The 24,075-nt window shown below is 35.0% G+C and overlaps 1 protein-coding gene across 1 annotated transcript; it reads left to right on the top strand.

Moving 5' to 3' along the window:
* Nucleotides 1–1,302: 1,302 nt before the first annotated feature.
* Nucleotides 1,303–18,599, top strand: LOC133175333 (angiotensin-converting enzyme-like). The gene is made up of 12 exons (XM_061310427.1): nt 1,303–1,415; nt 3,895–4,024; nt 4,869–4,993; nt 5,159–5,313; nt 6,477–6,709; nt 7,026–7,235; nt 15,224–15,497; nt 15,719–15,954; nt 17,238–17,382; nt 17,606–17,704; nt 17,935–18,057; nt 18,383–18,599. The coding sequence occupies exons 2-12, from the start codon at nt 3,913–3,915 to the stop codon at nt 18,573–18,575; spliced, it is 1,905 nt and encodes a 634-aa protein (XP_061166411.1). The 5' UTR covers nt 1,303–1,415; nt 3,895–3,912; the 3' UTR covers nt 18,576–18,599.
* The last annotated feature ends 5,476 nt before the right edge of the window (nt 18,600–24,075 follow it).

Genomic DNA, 24,075 nt, shown 5'->3' on the forward strand with positions numbered 1-24,075 from the left:
TAAAAAACCCACTAGATTATAAACACTACTTACCATACGTAACTTGAACAAAGAAATCATGAATTCTGTGTATGTTTGAATTCTTCGTCTTCACAGATAAAAACGGATTAAAACAATACATGTAAAGCTACCTGTCGTATTGTAAAATAGATTTTTTTTTAATCCTGGTCACAAGCATTTTCTGTAAAACGACGACCAGATATAAAATCTCACTACGTACATAAATATCGTGAAAAATACGCATTTAGTGCCTCTCTGAAAAATCGCACGGATACAGAGTGATGGAAAAGAAATACTAAGGTGAGAATTTTCAAGTAATTCGGTTTATTTTTTTTTTAATCTAATTAATTGTATTGATAATGCACCTAAGTTTACAGACAATAAATGTAGATATCGAATGTAAGCCAGAAAATAATAAATTCTCATAAAAGCACTCGTTTGCTATGTGCATGACCCCCCCCCCCCCCCGTAAGTCCTACTTTGTATATGTATACAGTGAACAAATAAATGTGTGTGTTTTCCTGTATTCAACAGACACTTGCTACACTTGCCAGTTGGAATTTAATGACATAATTTTCCCCTGTTTGGAGGTTGTACGTGTAGATAATGCATAAACGAAGAAAGTGATCTAATAAAAAACACTTTTTTCTCAATTTACATGTACATGGGATGTTGGAGGTTGTAAATAATACATAAACGTATAAAGTGAAAACGTTTTTTTTTTTCTCAATTTATATGGGATTTTAAATATTTCTTACGTATGTGAAAACTCAGAGGCGCCTGAAAGTTAGCTTTCAAATCCATTGCTCTGGTCCTAAGATTATGAAGCAGTCTCAGATTTTTAAAACATAAATATATTTTTTATATAATAATAGGGAAAGTAAAATTAACAACATATAAAAATCATTGTTATACATGTATTAAATTTGTGTTTAGCGACATAATATAGTTAGAGTAATGCGTTGAATTTCGCGGATATTTTTATTGTGACGTCACTTTCCTTTACGTTGAAATGAATTGTTTTGGGATATTTTACTTATACATGGATAAATTCTGGATATGTATGCCTAATTTTTGTGTAATAGAAACTAATTTTCTCAAAGGTACAGTTGTGTTTTAACCATTTTGACAGTATAATTTTTGAATTGAAGTTAAAGATTTATTCTTTTCCTGACAGTGTTTTCTTTATTTTGAAGTATTTCGAACTTGTAATTTGAGAATGAGAGAGAGAGAATGTATGTCCGTTAATTTTTTAAGGAATGTAAGAGAGGGTGGGAAGTTTAAATCTTTAGAAAATCCACACGCTTCAGTGAATATTCACCTGAATAGACAGATTGAATAGATAAACGTCACTCGGTAAATATACACGTCGTTGTACCTGAAGAAAAATAATAAACAGGACGTACGAAAACCAGGTACGTGGCAAAAGTAGTTTCCCAGTTTTTACATTATGATATTTTCATTTCTGTAGTGTCTGATTGATGACCAATTACACAAACTACGAAAGCAAAAAAAATCAGCTTTGTCTCATTTTCGTCTTCTACTTTTAATTTACTCCTGGACCAGAATTTTTTTTTTTGACTGAGAAAGTGGTTTGTTTATAGAAGTCTTATCAGCGTATTCTATAGTGTGTGTAAGTAAGTACAAGTACAGAGTCAAGGTCTACTAAGAACTTCACTTACAATAGCCTCTTAAGATCTCTTCATGAGCATATTTTCTCTAGAGTGCCTTTAGCGAGGTTTAAAAAGATCCAACGTACTAAGCAATTTTATTGTTAAAGTTATTGTTGATATCCGTAGCTGTAAAAGTAAGTCCAAATAACTGAAATTTATTTCTAACAAGGAACACACTCATTTGCACGGGTAGTAAGGAACATGCTTATATGTACTAAGTCTTTCATCTAGATCCACTGCTCTTCCTACACCTTATAATATTCTGTGACTTTGATATCATTAGCCAGGGGTCATCGTATTTATATCTGGCAATTGTCATTTCGTTTATTTGTATCTCGACACCATTTCACAATTTGTAAACACAACAATAACCCCCCCCCCCCCAGGAAAAGTTTGAAAGGAAAAAGTATGACCACAGAAAACGGGCTAAATACAGACCTTCACAAACTGAAATAATAATAAAATAGTGCAATAATGATTGTTTTAATACTGGGAAAACATGTACATATATTTCACGATAAAGGATCGATACCTTTCACATCTGCTACGGTAAAGTGCATATTACTTTATCTCGATTGCCATGCCTTTTTAATCTAGCTAACAAGTACACGTATATGAGGCGAAAGCTCAAATAAAATTTGATCGAATTTGTATTTTTTTAATTTTGTAATAGAAAATCACATCTGGAGGGAATATTTAGTATACACGGTAAAGTTCAAAAGGGGGTATACATGTACATGTACGTTTACTAAATAAATAGTATTTATTTGAAAGGGGAAAGTTTCCTACCTAGTTACGTAACAGCGGGGTATAATTTTCTATACGACACCTGTATACGTTTGAGTAAATGCACATTTTTAAAATCTTGTACTGAGTCCATTTTGTAGAGTTAACACAAGGTTAACTGTTGATTTTGCCAATCGGGTTTTTGTTAATTCATTTTCAAAAGCCGATACCTCTTTTTAGTTTGCCAAACTCAGCGTCTAGGGTCAAAATTGGGATATAAAGAAGTACTTACATTTGGGTATTTTTTTTTTAAACATTGAGCTTTTTCTCGAGAAAAATGGGTCCAACTGATTTTTTAAGACCTGCTGATTACATGTACAATAGATTAAAGTTCAATAAATTGACCAATTACTATTCATGAGTTATAGTGGGACTTTTTTTCTCACAAAGGAAAGTGATACAGATGAGCGTAATCGTTCATAGGCCTCCAACATTTGAAATGCATAGCATATGATGCACTCTTAGCCTAGTTACAAATGTGCGTATCCGGTATATACAACCTAGACGACACGTCAATTCAATTAAAAACAAAGTGTAAGATCCTCTTGATTTGTGTTTTCTCAAGCATCAATTTAGATTGGCAATACTTATCTTTAATCTAGGACATCAATTTAAATCAGCATTAAAAATACAAGGTAAGTTTTTTTTTTTTTTTTTTTTTTTTTTTTTTTTTTTTTGAATTACTTTTAGGTGCCTCAGAAATAGTGTTAATGTATTCCCGGTCAAATTTCAAGGTACACTAATAGTTGGTAACCTACTGTCGATTTAAATTTAAAGGATAGCAAATTGCAATCAAATGTGAATTCAGTGTTTTCAATTTTAATTTTGTGTCACCTAAATTTGCAAAGACATGTGAATGTTTGCATCATCGACAATAAGAGACACTGAGTGTTTATCATTACATTTCCTACTCTTGAAGATGTTTGACAACACTTTTTGGGGGTGGGAGGCTCTTTTTGAAAGTACCTGAACATGTATTATGTTCTTTTCTTCATTATACATTGGTAGGAAAGGGAAAATGGAAGGAGGGGTAGTATCCCTCACACTCCCCCCTCCCATCCTCTCTTCCTCCTCTTTCTCATTATCTCCTCTTTTATTCCCTCTTCTTATCGTCTTTTCTGCCGCCTCTTCCGTCATCTTTTTCTTTTTTCTCCTACAGATATTCCCTGTCGACGGCAAAGTTAACATACACTGAAAATATTAAACATGTCAAATTGAATCGAAGATAGCTGCATATAAATGTATAACGATAAACAGTTTTATTATCTCTCGATAAATTAGAGCGAGAACTCACAAGAACTTTCGACTATTTTTGTAATCAATGTAGCGACAACATATCTATGTGTACTGATTGCATGAAAGTAAGTCCTTCGACAGATATATAATTTTCATATACTTCTTACAATGTACGAGGAATATTTAAATTGTTTTTCAGGGGACGTTTCAGGATGAGATGAGGGTAATTTGGTGTTTTCTTGTCATCTGCATTTTATGCACAAATGTCCACTCGAGACAACTTCATCAACAGCAGCGCCTAAGGCAACTTCTTCAACAGCGGCGACAAGGTCAGATTAAAAAGAATAACTCTGAGCGTATTTATATATACAGTGTTTCATCTGGTCCATTTTATTACCCATAGATTAATGTACATGTATTTATTCGGTCACAAGGTATGGTCAAATTTTAACTCCACTATCTCTCATTTTTAAGAGGAAATTCATTTCACACAATTTTATCTCTGCGATCAAGCCTTCTCATATTTCTCAAACCAAGTTCCTAACCACAACATTCTTACAGAGTAAAATTGTATATGTTAGCGATTTCAAGATCATTTTATGCCATCCGATTCATTTTATCCGTTTTTTTCCCTCTTGTAAAGTTTCCATGTTACGTTAAACATATTAAAATTAGGTTTTTGCCTCATCGCAAGTAAGAAAAAAATGGCTCTCAAAGACGCTTGAGTCTACAAGTATACATGAAGTTTCGTTAGAGCTACATGTATAAAGATTTGGGAAGGTTTAATTATATGAGGTAAAGGATAAGTTTACCTGTCTTGGAAAAAATCGAAGTACCATACTCAGGTGAGTGTGAAGGTCCTTGGACCTCTTGTCCTACCAAAAAGAATTATAAATTGTTAAATTTTTACCCTCAGATTCTGTACCCTTGCTTTGTAGTTGGTGACATACACTGACCAAAATGGGGGAGGATATGTCGTACACAACAATTAGAAAGTCGCACATACGAAGAAATATGTTGTATTGCAAAAAACTACATGTACATGTAATTTTGAACAATATTTTTATTTTAATTTTTTAAACCATGCAGGATTGTATGTGTACATTATCCCAATCTAACAGATATTATTTAAAATTGTAAAATAAAATAATTCTTATAAAAATTTTTATTCAGAAATAAATGTCAAAGTTTCTGATTGGTTGATATTGAAAAACGAGGAATATCGAAGATGGCTTGGAAAGGTGGCGTTTGCCAGCTGGAATTATGAAACGGATCTATCCAAAGAAAACGGTAGAAAGGTAAACAGCCCAGAAAATTGTAACAACGATTTTTTTCCCTCATAGATTTAATGTAAAAGTCAGATTTGACATGCATTATTCTAATGTTTTCGAAATTTAAAGTTCGTAATGTGTTGTATTTGTGCAGTGTAATTTAATTAACTATGAGAACTGTTTCACGAACAGTTGAATGAAGTCAATATAAGATTTGCATCATGGCAAAAGAAATGTGTGGAAGAGGCATCGCAGAAATTAAAGATTCCCGGCCTGGCAGACGATACCCGACACCAACTTCGGATTTTATCTTATGACGTCAATCCTTCTGACCCAACAAAACTCAGGTTTGTCAGTCAGTTCTATACATTGATAAGAGTCAGACATGAGAATTATGTTCAAATGTTGGTCACAGGTTTTAAAATACCAAAAACAAAACAAAAACAAAAAATACTGAACAAGTCGCTGAAATTAACTTGACATAAAACTATGTTTAAAATAATTTCTATTTCCTCAAAATCTGTTTAAGATTTGCCAGAGAATGCAAGGGAGAGGGTGGATTAGCGTGCCCATCACTAACTTTTTCTTTTAATCTTTGAAAAAATATATGTGACAGTGCTGTACCTTTACACAAAGTTCTATAAAAATTAAAAAAAAAACCAGTAGGAGTAGAAACATTTCAAACAAATTCATTGCATGATACAATGAAACTCTAATGTTCAGTGTTGTACAGTCATGTTCATGTAACAGTTAATTTAAAAAAAAAATACACAAAATTAAGTAAGGATATTTAGTCATAGTTAATTTTGAATAACAACAAAGACCCGTAGCAACGGTTTGAAATGGGGGGGGGGGGGGGCAACTTCCCAAAATAATCTGACAAGCAAAAAACCCATATAACTGTCAAAAATTCGGGAATTTGCCAGTGCCTTAGAGCAACGAAAGGTCGGGGGGGGGGGGGCAACCAGCATCTAAAGAAATTTTACTATAATTGCAAAATACTATAATCAGAAAAAGTGCCCCCCCCCCCTGCGTTCTACGGGCCTTTTACAACACTGTTTCTCTAACTTAAAGCATTTAATTCCCTCTGTATATACATGTAGCCTAGCGTACATTCATACCATAAAAGAACTCTGAAACTATTGACATGGAATACAAAGTGTAGACAGAAGGCAGAGCAACTTCGTAAGCTCTTAGGTCTATTACCAATAAAGCCTCAATAATATCAATGATCAATTTTCTTTTTTTTAAAAATTGTCATTGAAATAGTCCAAATTTAAAAAAGCTTCCCTACAAACAATCGAGGTACCTTGTCAGGCATTTGTGCAAGATATTAGATGATGTGTTTCCTAGTATAATGATAATTATCAATAATTTTTTTTATATATTATGAAGAAATACAAAACATATATTGAAGGAACATGACCTTAACATGTATTTTGACAATCTTGCAGATACATAATTATACGTATACATGTACATACAGAATTCACATCTTTTAACCTTGTAGGAAAATGAACAGCATTCAAACCAAATTAGAAGAAATATATGGAAAGGGAACCGTAGTTTTCAATGGTACAACTATCCAACTAGAGCCAGGCATAACCAATATCTTCGATTCATCGCGAGATCCTGCAGTTTTATCCGATTTATGGGTGAAATGGCGAGATGCTACCGGAAAGAAAATGGCCAATCTTTACACAGAATGGGTAGAACTTCAAAATACTGGAGCATTGGAACACGGTACAAGAGCTTCATCAATTTAAATTTGTACATGATTGTGATAATTTTATTTTATCGATAGATGTTTTTGTGATCATTTTATTTTATCGATAGATGTTTAAAATGTTTGGAAGGCAATCTTGTCATTTTCACCATATATATATATATATATATATATATATATATATATATATATATATATATATATATATATATATATATATAAAACATACATGTATCATGTTGAAGAATTGTCATCTTGTAAATTTTGAATTACTGCCACCCGGTTATTTCAAAATTTACAACATGAGAGAATGCTCTCTTTTTTTTTATCAAGGTTTTGAGAACTTGGGAGACGCTTGGCGTCAGAAAGAATTTTTTGACACACCGGAACTTGTAGAAATTGTTGAAGGATTGTGGCAGGAGATCAAACCTTTGTACGTTCAGCTGCATAGTTATGTTCGCCGGAAGTTGAAAAATTATTACACTCAGCATCATCCGACCTACGACTTTCCAAATGATGGAAGTATTCCTGCGCACCTATTAGGTAACCATGAATGGCGTGTATATAACTTAGTATTAAGCAACACCAAATTTGCCTGATACTTGTATACGTCGTTTAGATATTGTGTTTGGTGAATATGTCTATGTTAACTAATTTCTATTTTTCGGTACAAAGGACAGTACATGTATGAATAACTTTTTTGCGTTTTAATCTGTTTTGCTTTTATGCTGTAAGGGGGAGAAATTGAGTATAGCTTAGAAGCTTTAAAGATAGAAACACATGTTATAGACAGATGTCTACATCTACAATTAATATACACTTGACATCTTTCTCACCAAAAAAATGTAAATTATAATTTGAAACGAATACTGTAAATTTCTTATTTTATGCGAGTACTAAATGTCGCGAAATGGCTGTTTGACATCAAATAGCGAAAATAATCATTCGCGAATGCACGGTTGATCTAAATGTTTTACATGCCTTAGATTTAAATCATAAGAATACATGCGAGTAATTTTCTTTCGAGAGTGGTGCTTCTTCCGAAATTACGCGATTATTAATTACTCGCGTATATTTAGGAATCTACAGTATCAATAATGACATTCTGTAACAATCACTATTATACTTGTACATATTATTTGTATTTCCCGCGTTTTGTCCCTATGCCCCATCTACCCATAAGCCCTTGCAAAATAGCTTGGCCGACCAGAACAATTGAGGCCTGGTCATTCCCGGCAGAGAAGCGTAGCTGCAGACACGTTTCTACAATTGAAGCAGCTAGTGTACATGCAAATAGCTGCCATACAATCAGTATCTTGGCTTTGGCATGGAGACAGGTCCGTGGTAAGTATTTACTTATAATATTATTAATATTCGTTATGTATATAGTTTTTTTAAGTAAATTTATTACTGAATACGTATTCGTTCTTATTTCTGAACTTGGCCAGCTCTCACAATTTTACCTGTTGTTCAGTCAAGTGTGACGGTTAGCGAGAGTGTTCGAATGGCTTTTGTATTATATCGATAGAGTTTAAAGGTGTTATTGTACGCAGTTTTCTTGTATTCAGATTTGTTACATTATGTGAAATATTTTGTCCATTTAAATTTTGGTTTAAATGTCTGGGCGGAAGTGAATGACCGGAAGTCGAAAGTAAGGTGCGCCATGTTGGCAATAATTTGTTTTGACTTATGTTAACTGGTAACCATTATAATTTATACCTATTGATTGATTTATTTATTTATGAGAATGAATTGCCAAACATAGTAGTGTTGCCAAACATTATTTAGTGAAACATGTGACTTAAAAATATTCGTCATTGTAGCGTCAAGAACACTGGTATGACATGTGCTAGATACATGCACTAAGCTGAGGGGATCGTCGAGACACAGCGAAAGGTTCCAGGACTACGGCCCGGAAGGATGCTGTGTGTGGAACAAGATTCGCTGGGGGTGGACAGATACAGATAAGTCAATCCACGTAACATTGTATTAGCTCGTTATACGAACACTGACGAAATGGCAAACCTAATGATTTCATTCCTGCATCGAAGAAGAGGATGATGATGTTGACGAAGATGATGTTGATGATTATGACAAGGATAATCATGGATCGGTGAACATGTTTGGCAATGATACTTTGAGTGAAATCTATACCCGGGGTTAATTGGTTAATTGTCTGATTATTGGTTACCAATTGCTATTATTTTTTTTTTTTGTTTAATAGTGTGGAAGAGTGTGTGGATCAGAGTGTGGTTGTCTGTTTGAAATCTTCTTTATTATTATTATTATTATTATTTTGTAAATAAATTTATTAAAATTTAGTTGAATTTGTGTGATTTTTTGGAGATAGCCAGCTTGACCACGTGACATTTGGTGGCAGCGGTGGGATTGCTGACCCTCTCCAAATTACACATTTTCACTATTTAGGTGAAGGTTTGCCAAGTAGATGTAAATAGGTTAGGTTGCTCTAGTAGTAGTTAGTCTTGGGATTCCTGTACATAGTAAGATAGAGGTAAGTGAAAGAATGGTTCTCTCTTAAGTAGGTCAAAGGTAAGGTGGTGTTAGACATATTTATTAATTGGAAAGTATATTATCCTTGGATTATTAAAGTTTTGGTAAGGTGGCTCAGTTCTTATAGGCACGATGTCTACCATCAAGGAGATGAAGGAGCTCTTGGAAATTGGGACGCAGATGGGACTCAAGGATGCAGAACTTCAACAGTTTGTGAATAATGAACAAGCAAGACTCCGAGATGAACGTGAAAAAGATCGTGCAGAACGCATGGCTAAACAAGAACGTGACTTTCAACTAGAATTGGAGATCAAGAGAGAGCAAAACGCTGAGGCTGAACATAAAAGAAAAATAGAAGAGATGGAAATAGATCACAAATTTCAAGTGTTGGCAGCAGAAAGATCACAGAAAGTTCTTGAGTCTACAGCCCTGCATCACCCTGAAACCCAACAACCTGTTAGAGGACCAAAACTACCAGCATTTGATGAGGCAAAAGACAACATCGACGCATATATACAACGCTTTGAAAGATACGCTATCTCACAGAAATGGCAAAGAACAAACTGGGGAGCTCACTTGAGTGCACTTCTAAAAGGAAAAGCGTTGGACGTGTTCGCTAGATTACCACCAGATAGTGCATTGGACTTTGATGAACTTAAAAAAGCCCTGATGAAACGTTTCGACATGACTGAGGATGGATTCAGAAAGAAATTCAGATCTTCAAAACCCGATGGGAGTGAAACCTTTCTTCAGTTTTCAACAAGAATCGAAAGTTATCTGGAGAGGTGGATGGAATTAGCGAAAATAAATAAGACGTATGAAGGACTCAAAGACTTGATGTTGCGGGAACAATTTATTTTGTGTTGTAACAAAGAACTTTCCTTATTCTTGAAAGAACGAATTCCTCCTTCTATTCAGGATATGGCCAGATATGCTGATCAGTTTGTTGAGGCAAGAGCAACTAGTTCATCAGCTGTTACCCAGAGACCTATCTTCGAAAAGAAAGTTTCCATAGGAAAGCAATTCTCCTTTCTAAGCACTAGTGACAGTAGCAAACCCAGTGGTGGAGTCAAGTGTTTTAATTGTGACAAATACGGACACAAGCAGTTTGATTGCCCCTTAAGGAAATCTTCCGCAACCAAGACAGCAAACACTCTGGAAAAATCTGACAGACCACAAAAACCATCCCGCTATAGTGAGCAACAACAGAGCTTCAACAGATCTGGACGTCGATTTTCACAGGGGAAAGAACATGATTCTTCTTTTGTTGGTGCCCATAAACCATGGCTACAAAGTGACATTAGTGACATTGATTCCGTTTCTAGTGGTGTGATGCCAGTTGTGAAAGGATGTGTTGGAGACAGACTTGTGACAGTGTTAAGAGATACCGGATGTCGTGGTGCGGTGATTCGGAAAAGCTTGGTTACTTCAAACCAAATGACTGGAAAAACTCACAAATGCATGCTGGCTGACGGAAGTATAATAGATGCAGATGTTGCGATAGTTGAAGTTGACACACCATATTTTACTGGAACAATTGAAGTATCGTGCTTTGAAACACCAATGTTTGATCTGATTCTTGGAAATTTTGATGGCGTTCGGAAACCAGACAACCCGGATATTCACTGGATGAAATCAACTAAACCTTCATTTGCTGTTGAGACACGCAGCCAACTAAAGAAAAAGCAGTTACCTTATAAACCATTGAGGGTTCCTGAAACTCTACAAGATGTATCACGGGATGAGATGTTAAGTGAACAGATGAGGGATGATTCATTAAGCAAGAGTTGGGGCTTTGCTAAACAAGAGACAGTAAAGGAGCTTGGTGATGGAGGTTCAACTCGGATGTATATACGGAAGCAATTACTCTACAGAGAATTCAGTAGTCCAAAAGTGTCAAATGGAAAGACTTATCGACAGCTTATGGTTCCGAAAAAGTACAGATCACTAGTTATGAAGATGGCTCATGAATGTCTTATGGCAGGCCACTTGGGTGTTAAGAAGACCACAGACAGAATACTAGCAGAATTCTTTTGGCCAGGAGTACAAGCAGACGTCAGGCGATTTTGTCGTTCATGTGACGTGTGCCAACGAACAATACCTAAGGGAAAAGTACCTGCAGTTCCTCTTGGACAAATGCCCATGATATCAGAACCATTTCAACGCATTGCTGTGGATATTGTTGGTCCACTCCAGCCAATCACAGACAGAGGAAATAGATATATCCTCACTATTATAGACTATGCGACCAGGTATCCAGAAGCTGTGGCACTGCAAGGAATTGAAACTGAACGAGTTGCAGAAGCGCTTGTAGACGTTTTCAGTAGAGTTGGTATTCCATCTGAAATGCTTACAGACCAGGGTTCACAGTTTACATCTGAAGTTATGAAAGAAGTTAGCCGATTGCTGTCACTCAAACGCCTAACTACAACGCCGTATCATCCGATGTGCAACGGCCTTGTTGAAAAATTCAACGGCACGTTGAAGCAGATGCTCAAGCGCATGTGTGCTGAACGCCCTAAAGACTGGGACAAGTACCTCAACGCACTACTCTTTGCTTATCGTGAGATACCTCAAGAGAGCCTTGGATTTTCACCCTTTGAGCTTCTATATGGTCGATCAGTGCGTGGCCCAATGATAATACTGAAGGAACTATGGACCAAGGACATACCAGACAAAGAGGTGAGGACTACATACCAATATATTCTAGATTTAAAGGAAAAACTTGAAGAGACTTGCAAGATTGCTCATCAACAATTGGAAAAAGCAAGGAAGCACCAGAGAAAACATTATAACAAGAGAACAATTGATCGAAGGATGAAAGTTGGTGACTTAGTACTTGTTCTTCTTCCTACAAAGTCAAATAAACTTCTGATGCAATGGCGAGGGCCTTACAAAGTTGTACAGAAAGTTGGCGATATGGATTACAAAGTTGAGATGCATGGTAAACTAAAGACACTTCACGCCAATTTGTTGAAAAAGTACATTCCTCGTGAGGAAATACGCTGTGGAGTTCTAACAACTTGCGCCATATCACTAATTGACTTCAGCGAAGAGGGAACACCGGATGAGCAGAATTTAATGATGCTACCAACAGATACTCAGACAGAAACAGTGTCAGATGTACGTTTCAATGAAGGACTGGATGCGAATAAGCTAGAATCGGTGAAATGTTTGTGTGAGTCGTATGCTGATGTTCTCACTGACGTTCCAGGAATGACTACACTAGTGAAGCATAAGATTGAACTGACATCATCAGATCCTATACGGGTGAAGCAGTATCCTATTCCTTTCAATACCGAGAGTGTCATAAAGGAAGAAGTGGAGAAGATGTTACAGTTGAACGTAATAGAACCATCTGTTTCACCATATTCATCACCGGTAGTCATAGCCAGGAAAAAGGACGGAACAAACAGATTCTGCATAGACTTTCGAAGACTAAACTCTGTTACTGTTTTCGACGCTGAGCCTATGCCGAACACAGAAAGTATATTTTCAAAGATGGCAGGGAAGAAGTACGTTTCAAAATTGGATTTGAGTAAAGGATACTGGCAAGTTCCTATGGAAGATGAAAGTAAAGCTTTCACAGCCTTCTCAACACCGTCTGGTTTGTATCAATTTCGTACTATGCCATTTGGGTTAGTTAATGCCCCGGCGACGTTTAGCCGACTCATGAGGAAACTTTTACAGGGCATGGTAGGTGTTGATAACTTCATAGACGATATAATCGTATACACAGATACGTGGGAAGAACATCTAATGGCATTGAGAGAGTTATTTACCAGACTTAGGAAAGCAGGACTTACAGCACGACCGTCTAAGTGTTTCATAGGATATGATCAGATCGACTGCTTAGGACACGTAGTAGGTGACCAGAGACTGAAACCAGAGTCAAACAAGATAGAGGCTATTCGAAGTGCACCAGTACCCATGACAAAGAAGCAGGTTAGATCGTTCTTGGGATTGGCAGGATTCTACAGAAAATTCATACCGAACTTTCCAGCCATTGCCGCTCCATTATCAGATTTAACAAAGAAAGGTCAGCCTAACAAAGTAGTTTGGACAGATAATCAACAACGTGCATTCGATACGCTGAAACAGATGTTATGCTCAGAACCAATTCTGAAGCTTCCAGACTTCAGTGAAGTATTCATTTTACGAACAGATGCTGCTGATGACGGGTTAGGAGCAGTTCTTTTGCAGGAGGAACATGGAGAAAAGCTTCCAGTGGCTTACGCAAGCAGAAAATTGCAGCTCAGAGAGAAGTCATACGCTGTTGTAGAGAAGGAATGCTTAGCAGTAGTATGGGGAATTCAGAAGTTCCATCAATATCTATATGGACGTGAGTTTGTATTGGAAACCGACCATCAGCCATTAACATACCTTAACAAGTCCAAAACAGAGAATTCGAGGTTAATGCGCTGGGCTCTACAATTACAACCTTATCGGTTCCGGATAGAAGCTATAAAGGGAAGCCAAAACGTAGGTGCTGATTACCTTAGTCGCCAATAATCAGCTAAGGACAAATTAGTCAGGTTTGTATTAAGAATTTTGTAAATACGTTTAGTTATTTTAAAATTGTTAGGACAAGTTGGTAGTGATTGTTGTTTAAAAAAAAATGTTACCTTTTTTTTTAATTAAGGGGGGAGGTGTGTAACAATCACTATTATACTTGTACATATTATTTGTATTTCCCGCGTTTTGTCCCTATGCCCCATCTACCCATAAGCCCTTGCAAAATAGCTTGGCCGACCAGAACAATTGAGGCCTGGTCATTCCCGGCAGAGAAGCGTAGCTGCAGACACGTTTCTACAATTGAAGCAGCTAGTGTACATGCAAATAGCTGCCATACAATCAGTATCTTGGCTTTGGCATGGAGACAGGTCCGTGGTAAGTATTTACTTATAATATTATTAATATTCGTTATGTATATAGTTTTTTTAAGTAAATTTATTACTGAATACGTATTCGTTCTTATTTCTGAACTTGGCCAGCTCTCACAATTTTACCTGTTGTTCAGTCAAGTGTGACGGTTAGCGAGAGTGTTCGAATGGCTTTTGTATTATATCGATAGAGTTTAAAGGTGTTATTGTACGCAGTTTTCTTGTATTCAGATTTGTTACATTATGTGAAATATTTTGTCCATTTAAATTTTGGTTTAAATGTCTGGGCGGAAGTGAATGACCGGAAGTCGAAAGTAAGGTGCGCCATGTTGGCAATAATTTGTTTTGACTTATGTTAACTGGTAACCATTATAATTTATACCTATTGATTGATTTATTTATTTATGAGAATGAATTGCCAAACATAGTAGTGTTGCCAAACATTATTTAGTGAAACATGTGACTTAAAAATATTCGTCATTGTAGCGTCAAGAACACTGGTATGACATGTGCTAGATACATGCACTAAGCTGAGGGGATCGTCGAGACACAGCGAAAGGTTCCAGGACTACGGCCCGGAAGGATGCTGTGTGTGGAACAAGATTCGCTGGGGGTGGACAGATACAGATAAGTCAATCCACGTAACATTGTATTAGCTCGTTATACGAACACTGACGAAATGGCAAACCTAATGATTTCATTCCTGCATCGAGGATGAGGATGATGATGTTGACGAAGATGATGTTGATGATTATGACAAGGATAATCATGGATCGGTGAACATGTTTGGCAATGATACTTTGAGTGAAATCTATACCCGGGGTTAATTGGTTAATTGTCTGATTATTGGTTACCAATTGCTATTATTTTTTTTTTTTGTTTAATAGTGTGGAAGAGTGTGTGGATCAGAGTGTGGTTGTCTGTTTGAAATCTTCTTTATTATTATTATTATTATTATTTTGTAAATAAATTTATTAAAATTTAGTTGAATTTGTGTGATTTTTTGGAGATAGCCAGCTTGACCACGTGACACATTCTATACAGCGGGGAAAGAGGAATACATGTACCTTGTAGGCAATAAGAAAAAGTATTCTAAACCTGTAAAAGGTTGACATTATTATGTACTTGAATTTTAAGGAAATATGTGGGCACAAGAATGGGATAATATCTTTGACATTGTACAACCTTACCCGGAAGTGAAGGAACCGGATTTCGATAAGATAATGGTGGAAAAGGGTTACAATGTTGGCAACATGTTCCGGATTGCAGAGGAGTTTTATACTTCTATAGGACTGTATAAAATGGTGCCTGATTTTTGGAAACGCTCAATGCTAGTCCGTCCTAAAGAAAAAGACAGGGAGGTGCAGTGTCACGCCTCCGCTTTTGATTTCTACAACAATGATACTTTTAGGTAAACTGTACATGTATACATTGATAGTCTGGATTATCCTATTGATATAAAAGCTTTTCTGTATTGTCCTTTTCATATTGTGAATATTTTCCCTGCAGCAGATAGTTTTAAACAGATCGAAAAGCTATCTCCTTGCGCACAGTCATATAATTATGTACCGTAATCATTTTAGCGAGTCATAACAAAATTTCAAAACCAAAAATTGATTTTTTTTTCCATAGAATAAAAATGTGCACAGAAGTTAAAATGAATTATTTCCAAACCATACACCACGAAATGGGTCATATAGAGTACTTTATGGCCTATCGGAACCAGCCTGCAGTGTACAGAACCGGAGCTAATGGTGGATTCCACGAAGCCATTGGAGACACAATTGCACTGTCAGTGCGCACGCGCAAACATCTTCAGACCCTCGGTTTACTGGAGGAAAATTCTGTGTCTGATGAAGATAAAATGAGTAAGTGTATATTTCTGAGTTCGTATAGTTTGCATAGGCGTCAGAAGCAAATTGATAGTGGGGGGGGAGGGGGGCTAAACCCACAAAAATGTTTCTACATGTACGTCAAGCACACACATAAGCCCCAATTTTCATTGCCCATATTACGTCTTTGTAAAAAAAAAAAGTTGGAAGATAAGCCCCCTTAGCACCCTCCCCCTTGGTTCAGACGCCAATGGTTATGGTTACATGTACCCTCTAATGATGTTGATAATTTCATGAATTTCAATATAGTTGTAGATTCCGTAATTTCATGAACAAACATGTAAATATTATGTTTAAATTGTACCCTTTTTTGCTGTAAAAAATGCTCAATATCCAAACAATTTAAGTATTTATTAAACCGCATTATTTTGCAAATATTTATGTAAAAATATTCAACCCCCACAATGTTCAGCTACGTAATAATAAATTAATTTAACGGTATAGCAATTTTGACACTGTTGTAAAAATTTATTTTTTCCCCTTGCTTCGCATTAATCATCTAATTATTGGTCTATTTTAATTTAAAATGAACACTAAATAATTAAAAGAAAGAAAGCAGTTAACTTTCCATCCATCTCGATTGGAGGGGGTGCATAAACTAATACATGTATATGCATTTTTAAATTGCGAATATTAGTGTGTTTTTTAGAGATGATATGACGAGAAAATACAATGGTATTGTCATAATTTTTTGTGCTTTCTCGTTTGTTATTGAAAATTATTTGTTCTATAGCAAATTTTAGATTTAAATGCTTTTCCGGAAATTGCTCTCTAATGAGTTATTATAAATATCAAACATCGAATAACAAAAATTTTCTCAAGTTGCATGTACATGTATATATATATCATATAACAAATTAATGGATATTTAATTAATGAAAGGAACTTAGATGATTTATTTTATCACTATGAATTTTTCTCTATAAAAATATGACGAGTACACCATTTTTTTTTCTAAACAAACCCTGTCGTGGATTTTTTTTTTTATGCTATTTGCCAATGAAATTGTCATCGAACTATTTACTATTCAGCATTCCACTTCCCTCTCGTTTCATCTCGGAACTCTTCTAGCTGGTTTTATCGTGACAAATGTAGTCTATTCGGACAAGAGCAAGTTTATTGTCCCCCTCAACAGCAACTGTTTTCCTCGACTGCACCTCGTGGAATAGTTCCTGTCTTTGGGGGCAATCAACTTGATTTTGTCCTCATAGCCAGTACATAGGTGTATAATAATTATTTGATTTGTATCTACATTTCAGAATCGGACATCAATTATCTGATGAGACAGGCCTTGTTAAAACTAGCGTTTCTTCCCTTCGGTTATTTGGTGGATAAGTGGAGATGGCGGGTATTTAGTGGAGAGGTCACTCCCGACAAGTACAATGAGGAATGGTGGAAAATGAGGTACGCAATTTGAAATAAGAATATTCTGTACTGTACATGTTTTCAGAGAAAAATGTAAATAAATAAAACATAAATAAAAGAAAATGAACCAATTAAACTACAAAAATGAGTAGAAAAATTATAAATAAATACACTATACATAATCTTTTAGTAACTAGATAAATAAAGAAATTAATAAATGAATTAGCTTTATGTGGAGATAACCCCTATGAGTTGTTTATAGATTGGAGTACCAAGGAGTTACCTCCCCTGTCCCACGAACAATAACAGACTTCGATCCTGGGGCGAAGTTCCATGTTGCAGCTAATGCACAGTATATCGTGTAAGTACATGTACTTATCTCCTATATACTAGTAAGTAAAATTCACAAGTACTTAAAATTTTGCATGCTGACCTTTTCAAAACATCTGCCTTTAAATTACATGCATCTTATTGCAATTAATTTCTCTGCACCTTTTTCATTTGTGCCTTTGAGAATAAATCGAAAAAAAAATGTTTTCTACATACTCTTATACTATATTTTGTACATTTACAATTCATACTTCATAACAGATATTTTACCAGTTTTATCCTGCAATTCCAATTTTATGAAGCCATGTGTAACGCTAGCGGTCATCAGGGACCACTTTACACGTGCGATTTCTACAGATCAAAAGAGGCAGGACTCAAACTTTTGTAAGTTACATATACAGTATAATATTTACCCGTTGTGTCTGTAAGAATATAGGGAAGATACTAACTTTTTTTAATGCTAAAAAAAGAAATCGAATTCTTGTACAGAATAATTTTTTGCCAGGTGTGTTTTGTTTTTTTGTTGTTTTTTTTTTTTGTCCGATGTTTTCTTTATCAATGCTCTTCTTCACATCTGCGTAAAATTAACTTAGTAAACGTAAATTACGCACAGTAAAATAGCTCACAACTTTCAACACTATATTCATTCTATATGTTGTTTTTCTTTTTTACTTATTTCCAAAAAAATGATTCTTATTTTTAATTTAAGGAATATGTTGAAACTTGGTGGCAGCAAACATTGGAAAGAGGCTTTACAGCAGATGACTGGGAAATCCAAAATAGACACAGAACCTTTCAAAAAATATTTTCAGCCTTTAACGGATTTTTTGAAGAAAGAAAATAAAGGGGAAGTTGGTTGGGCAAAGGCCAACATAAATTGGAAACAGGAGACAAATAAATAAAGAATAAAAAGCATTGCATCTGTATCATTTTTAATGTTAATCTATTTTTGTTATGGTCATATTAATATAAGCAGGTGGACATTGAAGATACGTAGCCTACAGGTAACTGTGAACATAATATTCAATGGCATGGATAATACGGGTACATTGTATCAGGGGGGACACCCCCTCTCTTTTTTCCAAACATTACCTTTTAATGTTGAAAATGTTCATTGAAAGGCTGCAGTATAGTCAAATCGGGATAATGTGGTAATGTATGAAAAAAAATTTGATTGTCAAGGAAGTTAGAACCTACCACCCCCTCCCTCCCTTTGCACGCACATACACCCACACCCTCACACACACATACATGTACAATAGGGTTTTTGAGTTTGGACAATTAATCTCTCTTGTAAAAGTTTTTTCAGGTGTAAGTTGTCATTTTTTTCTGGCTGGCTCCTCTCACTTTCAAAAATTATACTACATGCCTGTAATAAGTCATGAAAAATGGTATATGTAGGTGTATCTCCTGATCGAATAAGATATCATAGTCAAGAGGACACTGCATACAGGTTAGATTCACAGGTGCTTGTGGACAGGACCCCCCCCCCCCCCCAATATATACTCTGGGTCCAAGGATATTTTTATACGTCTTTTTCCATAAATTAATCTTCTAGGACACATTTACAATGTATTCCATATGAAAAATCCAAAAAATAACGTAGAATTAACGTTTTATTAAAAAATCGTACCCGCGGTATTATAAAATACCGCGGAAATGTTTTTAATACATGTAAAACGTTAATTCTACGTTATTTTTTTGGATTTTTCACCTGTGGTCTTGATCTGCAGCATGTTCAAAGACCATGACTGATCCCTCATCAAATGTCATGAATTATATTTGGAATTGAAAAACGAATCGTCAATATTGAGGTGTTGTCGTTCTTTGCATGTTTTTTCTTTACATGTATACATCACAGGCACTTGGGGTATGGACCTCCCACCCCACCCCCCTTTTTCCATTTTTTTTTTTCTTTTTAAATCTGGGGTCCAGTCACCTTTTCCCTATTTTTGTATTCTAATATGCACTATATATTATCAATAATGCAACTCTTTTGTTTCTACCAGCTGTTTTTAAATATATCGTTTTCGACTGATACATAAAAAGAGAGAAGGCTTGCAACTCTTTTCTCGTCGTCTGCCTCACCTCGCTTAAACTTCGCCTGATTATTTATCTAAAGCATAAGAAAACATGGAATATGTATATGTCAATAAATTTGTTACACATTCTTCTTTCTTTTCATATTTCCATTTAATTTTTATGTGCCCCCGATTTGTAAATATTTCGATTAAATCACCCGCATCTAGGGTAAATTTTGTTGATGTGCACCAGCTGGGACGGAAGTGCAATAACGGTAACTCTAACTTTACAAATGTTCTGCATTAAAAAAAAATCCAGGCTTTGTATTAAAAATATTGTGAAATTTGGTTGTCTATGTCGTATGTAAAATGTTAATCTTCATCCATCAGAACCTTATAGTTACAGTTATCTTGTTATACACAGAACTTACCGTTACATGTAATATGAAGAGAAAATTCGGGATTTTTCCCTCTCGCATTTAATGTTCCGAATGACATTACACTTAATGATGACGCCAGAAAATACCGGGCACTTCCGTCCCAACTGGTGCACATCAACAAAATTTACCCTAAATGTGGGTGATTTAATCGAAATATTCACAAATCGGGGGCACATAAAAATTAAATGGAAATATGAAAAGGAAGAAGAATGTGTAACAAATTTATTGACATATGCATATTTCATGTGTTCTTATGCTTTAGATAAATAATCAGGCGAAGTTTAAGCGAGGTGAGGCAGACGATGAGAAAAGAGTTGCAAGCCTTCTCTCTTTTTATGTATCAGTCGAAAACGATATATTTAAAAACAGCTGATAGAAGCAAAGAGTTGCATTATTGATAATATATAGTGCATATTAGAATACAAAAATAGGGAAAAGGTGACTGGACCCCAGATTTAAAAAGAAAAAAAAATGGAAAAAGGGGGGTGGGAGGTCCATACCCCAAGTGCCTGTGGTATACATGTATGCTTGAGTGGCATTTCAAAATCTTATGACAGAATTAAGAATCCACGGGGCCTGTTTTACAAAAGAATTTAATATTTAGACCAACAACTAATTGATTATAAAATCTTACAAAACTAATGTTTCTGTACAAAAAAAAATGCTTGCATAAAAATATCTTTCTGAATTCTTTTTAAAAAGATTAAAAACAATTTTCAAATTAATGTAAAAAAAGAAAGTTATTCGCAAAAGTTTTAGTCCGCTGTCGTAAGTTCTTTTGTAAAACGGAGCCCCCTAAAAAAATAAAAAAGGCTAGTTAACTATTAACTATACTTGTAAATAAAGTATGTACGCTGTATAACTAAAGTAAGTAACTATATACTTACTTACTTACTTGCATACATGCACATTTTTCTTAATAATTAAATGGAAATATGACTTGTACAGTTATTCACATATTATCTCCAAATTTTACCTCATTTGTATTGAATTTAAAAAAATCTACACACAGAAATTTCACAAATAGTTCTAAAGTAAATTTTCATTATGATAGTCGATCAAAGTATTTGCTACAGATTTCTCCATATACCCGATCATGACATAGGACACGCAGAACGTGTGACCAGTCAACAGGTGATGCTTATTCCTCCATGGCACCTGATCCTACGTCTTATGTTTTCAGAGGTCTGTGCGGTTTGCTCTGCTCAGAATTCTTATCGTTTGATTAGATTCTTAAGCAAGACTACTTTTAGAATTTAAACTGATTGTGGAATTCCCATAATACATTTCTCTTAACGTTAAGTCCATTGTTAAAACAAAGTATTTTTAAATTTTTAAACAAAATCAAAATCATAGAACGATTTTAACTATAACTTTGCACAAAACGTAAACTGAAATAAGATTCAAGTCTCTTCAGAGAGAGGGGAGGGGGTATATTCTTCTCAAGACCCGACATCAGATCCGATTCGTAAAACGTCAACATACATATTGGAACATAGCTTCGCTACCCAAGGGTTTCTGACCCCCTACATCTGATCCCCTCCTCACAAACGATAGGGTGTAGGGGATCAGAAATCCTTGGCTAGCGAAGATGATGGAACCCACTTCTTCTTTTTTTTTTTAAATATATGTGTCATTTGTATATAATACACCATCATTTCTTTTTGAGTGATGTTTCTAAATTTTGTTTATTTAGTTAACCAAAAGGATACTTTACCATCCTGACAAAGTCGGGGGCCCTGAGTTCACTCGTGATCATGAAACCCTTGACAAAATTTATTAAATTTTTACAGGTTGACTGAAGCAACGTCTTCCGGGGAAATTAACATATCTTGATTATCATTCTTATCTCTCCATCAATCACATATAAAGCCTTTTGGTGACAACTTGTACCGCATGCATTGAGTGTCAACTACATGTACTAACATTCTGTTTACGTTTTCTGCCAATTTACGAAAGCCCCAATTTGATTGGTGCTTCGCAACGAGAGAAGCAAGCCCCAAAATACCAGATGGGGTTTTTACTGGTTCCAGGAACACGAATGGACTGTGGATCCTTGACGTTGTGTGGTTGCCTATTTATTGAAAAAAAAATCTGGTTTGTCAAGACACCTGATGGCGGCCATGTTAAATGTTTGCAAACCAATTTACGAAACGTCAGCATGCACCATTTTTTTCAATGGCAGGAGGGAGGGGCGTTTTTTTTTTAAGAAAGTGTAACAATTAAGTTTTAATTAGTGAATATGTCCTCGTATATATATATCTAACTATTGCTAACAGGGTAACAACTTTTGAAAGGTGATGTACAAGAGTTTTCCATAAAGTTCGTGAACAATGACGAATTTTTTTTCAAACTGAACGGTCCTAGTTATACTTATTGCATAACAAAATAATTGTTATTAAAATCCAAATCTGAATCGTTTGAATTTGATATGATATTTTTGTAAATATCCGGGTCTTTAAAGGTCGCTGATAGTGCGCACGGCCCAGGGTTAAAATGCTCAATTTTGAACTAATTTAAAGTTTTTACATTAAAATGATTATTTTCTTCATAAATTAAGTCAAAAATTAATAAAAATTAAATGTGCTGCAAATAAAGCGACTGTCTTCATTTTTCATGATATCTTAAGTATCGATTACTGGACAGACACTGAAAATATAAAGGAAAAAAACTGCAAGAAGTATGTTTCTAAAATTGACAGAAAAAGCGACTTCAGCCATCTGAATAGAACAGCGTCCAGTCATAACAATTATGTTTTGATATGATTAAAACGACGTCGGAGATAATAATCTTTCAAACATCTGAAAATTATTCGAAAATATTTAGTTCTATGATTTGAGATTGATAAGATATATCGATCGTTGTTTAAACGGTGTGTACGGTTTGGGAGACAGTACAAGAAGTGGAAAATCACTGCTACGTTTTAATAAATATAGCACAAAGTCGGACTGGGCAGTAATGCTTATCCTAATGACGCTCGAACAGTCTATATTATTATCAGCCGCAGGAGCGGCCGATCTATTTTTGGTTGTGTTAGAATGTGCACATGGAGAAATGAGTCGTTATTTTTTCATTGCTTCGATGGAATAATTTTTCAATTTCTATCAGATATGTATCAATGTATGATTTTATTTATATAAAAAAAAGTTGTTTCATGAACTGCTACCGGTGTGCTTAAGATATGAAAACAAAACGTATTAAGTTTTCGAATATGAATTACAGTGCTTAAAATAATTAATGAATTATAAAAATTTAAAGAAAAAGTTGATTTTGTTTTTAATAAACTACAGTTGCAAAGGATACAATGATTATTTTTTGTCTGCACTTCACATTTATTGTGAAACGTATATCATCGGCATTATCACGTGACAGAGATCCAAGTACGTATCAGCACTTGAAAGTCTGTATGTCATTTTTGTCAGCATTCAGATATTCTGAATTTCATATTAACATTTTTAAATAGTTGATGCATTTGTCTTTGAATAAAATAATTTGATGTCATAATACATTCCTATCCTTTTAATTGCGGGCAGTCCAATTTTTATGTCCATTTTATTTACTTGGATTAAATAATAAATAAATATTTAACAATTGATCATTGAAAATTAAAGAATTCAAGATGCACAGAGAAGTAAGGAAGTGTACAGTAAAAATGTATCGTATACTTTTTGATTTTTTTTTCTTTCTTTCTTGTGGAAATGCTTTAAACTGCTAAATATATATTTGCGGCCGATGTGATGCTTTGCATCAATTTAACTTGTCGTTTATTGTTTCTGAATTTTTGAAATTTACCCAATTATGCGCTATTATAAATATTATCGCATTTACTTGGCAGTGTAGCATAATAAAGAAAAACTAGCGCAGCGTGTGTCCGCGAACATGTAACAAAAATCATATTTTTGACGTTTCATGAAACTAGCTTTACGTCAAACTATGCCGTG

This window comes from Saccostrea echinata, unplaced genomic scaffold, assembly GCF_033153115.1.
Source record: "Saccostrea echinata isolate AGI-Se365-2 ecotype Australia unplaced genomic scaffold, CSIRO_AGI_Sech_v1 ptg000062l, whole genome shotgun sequence".
Taxonomy (NCBI): Eukaryota; Metazoa; Mollusca; class Bivalvia; order Ostreida; family Ostreidae; genus Saccostrea; species Saccostrea echinata.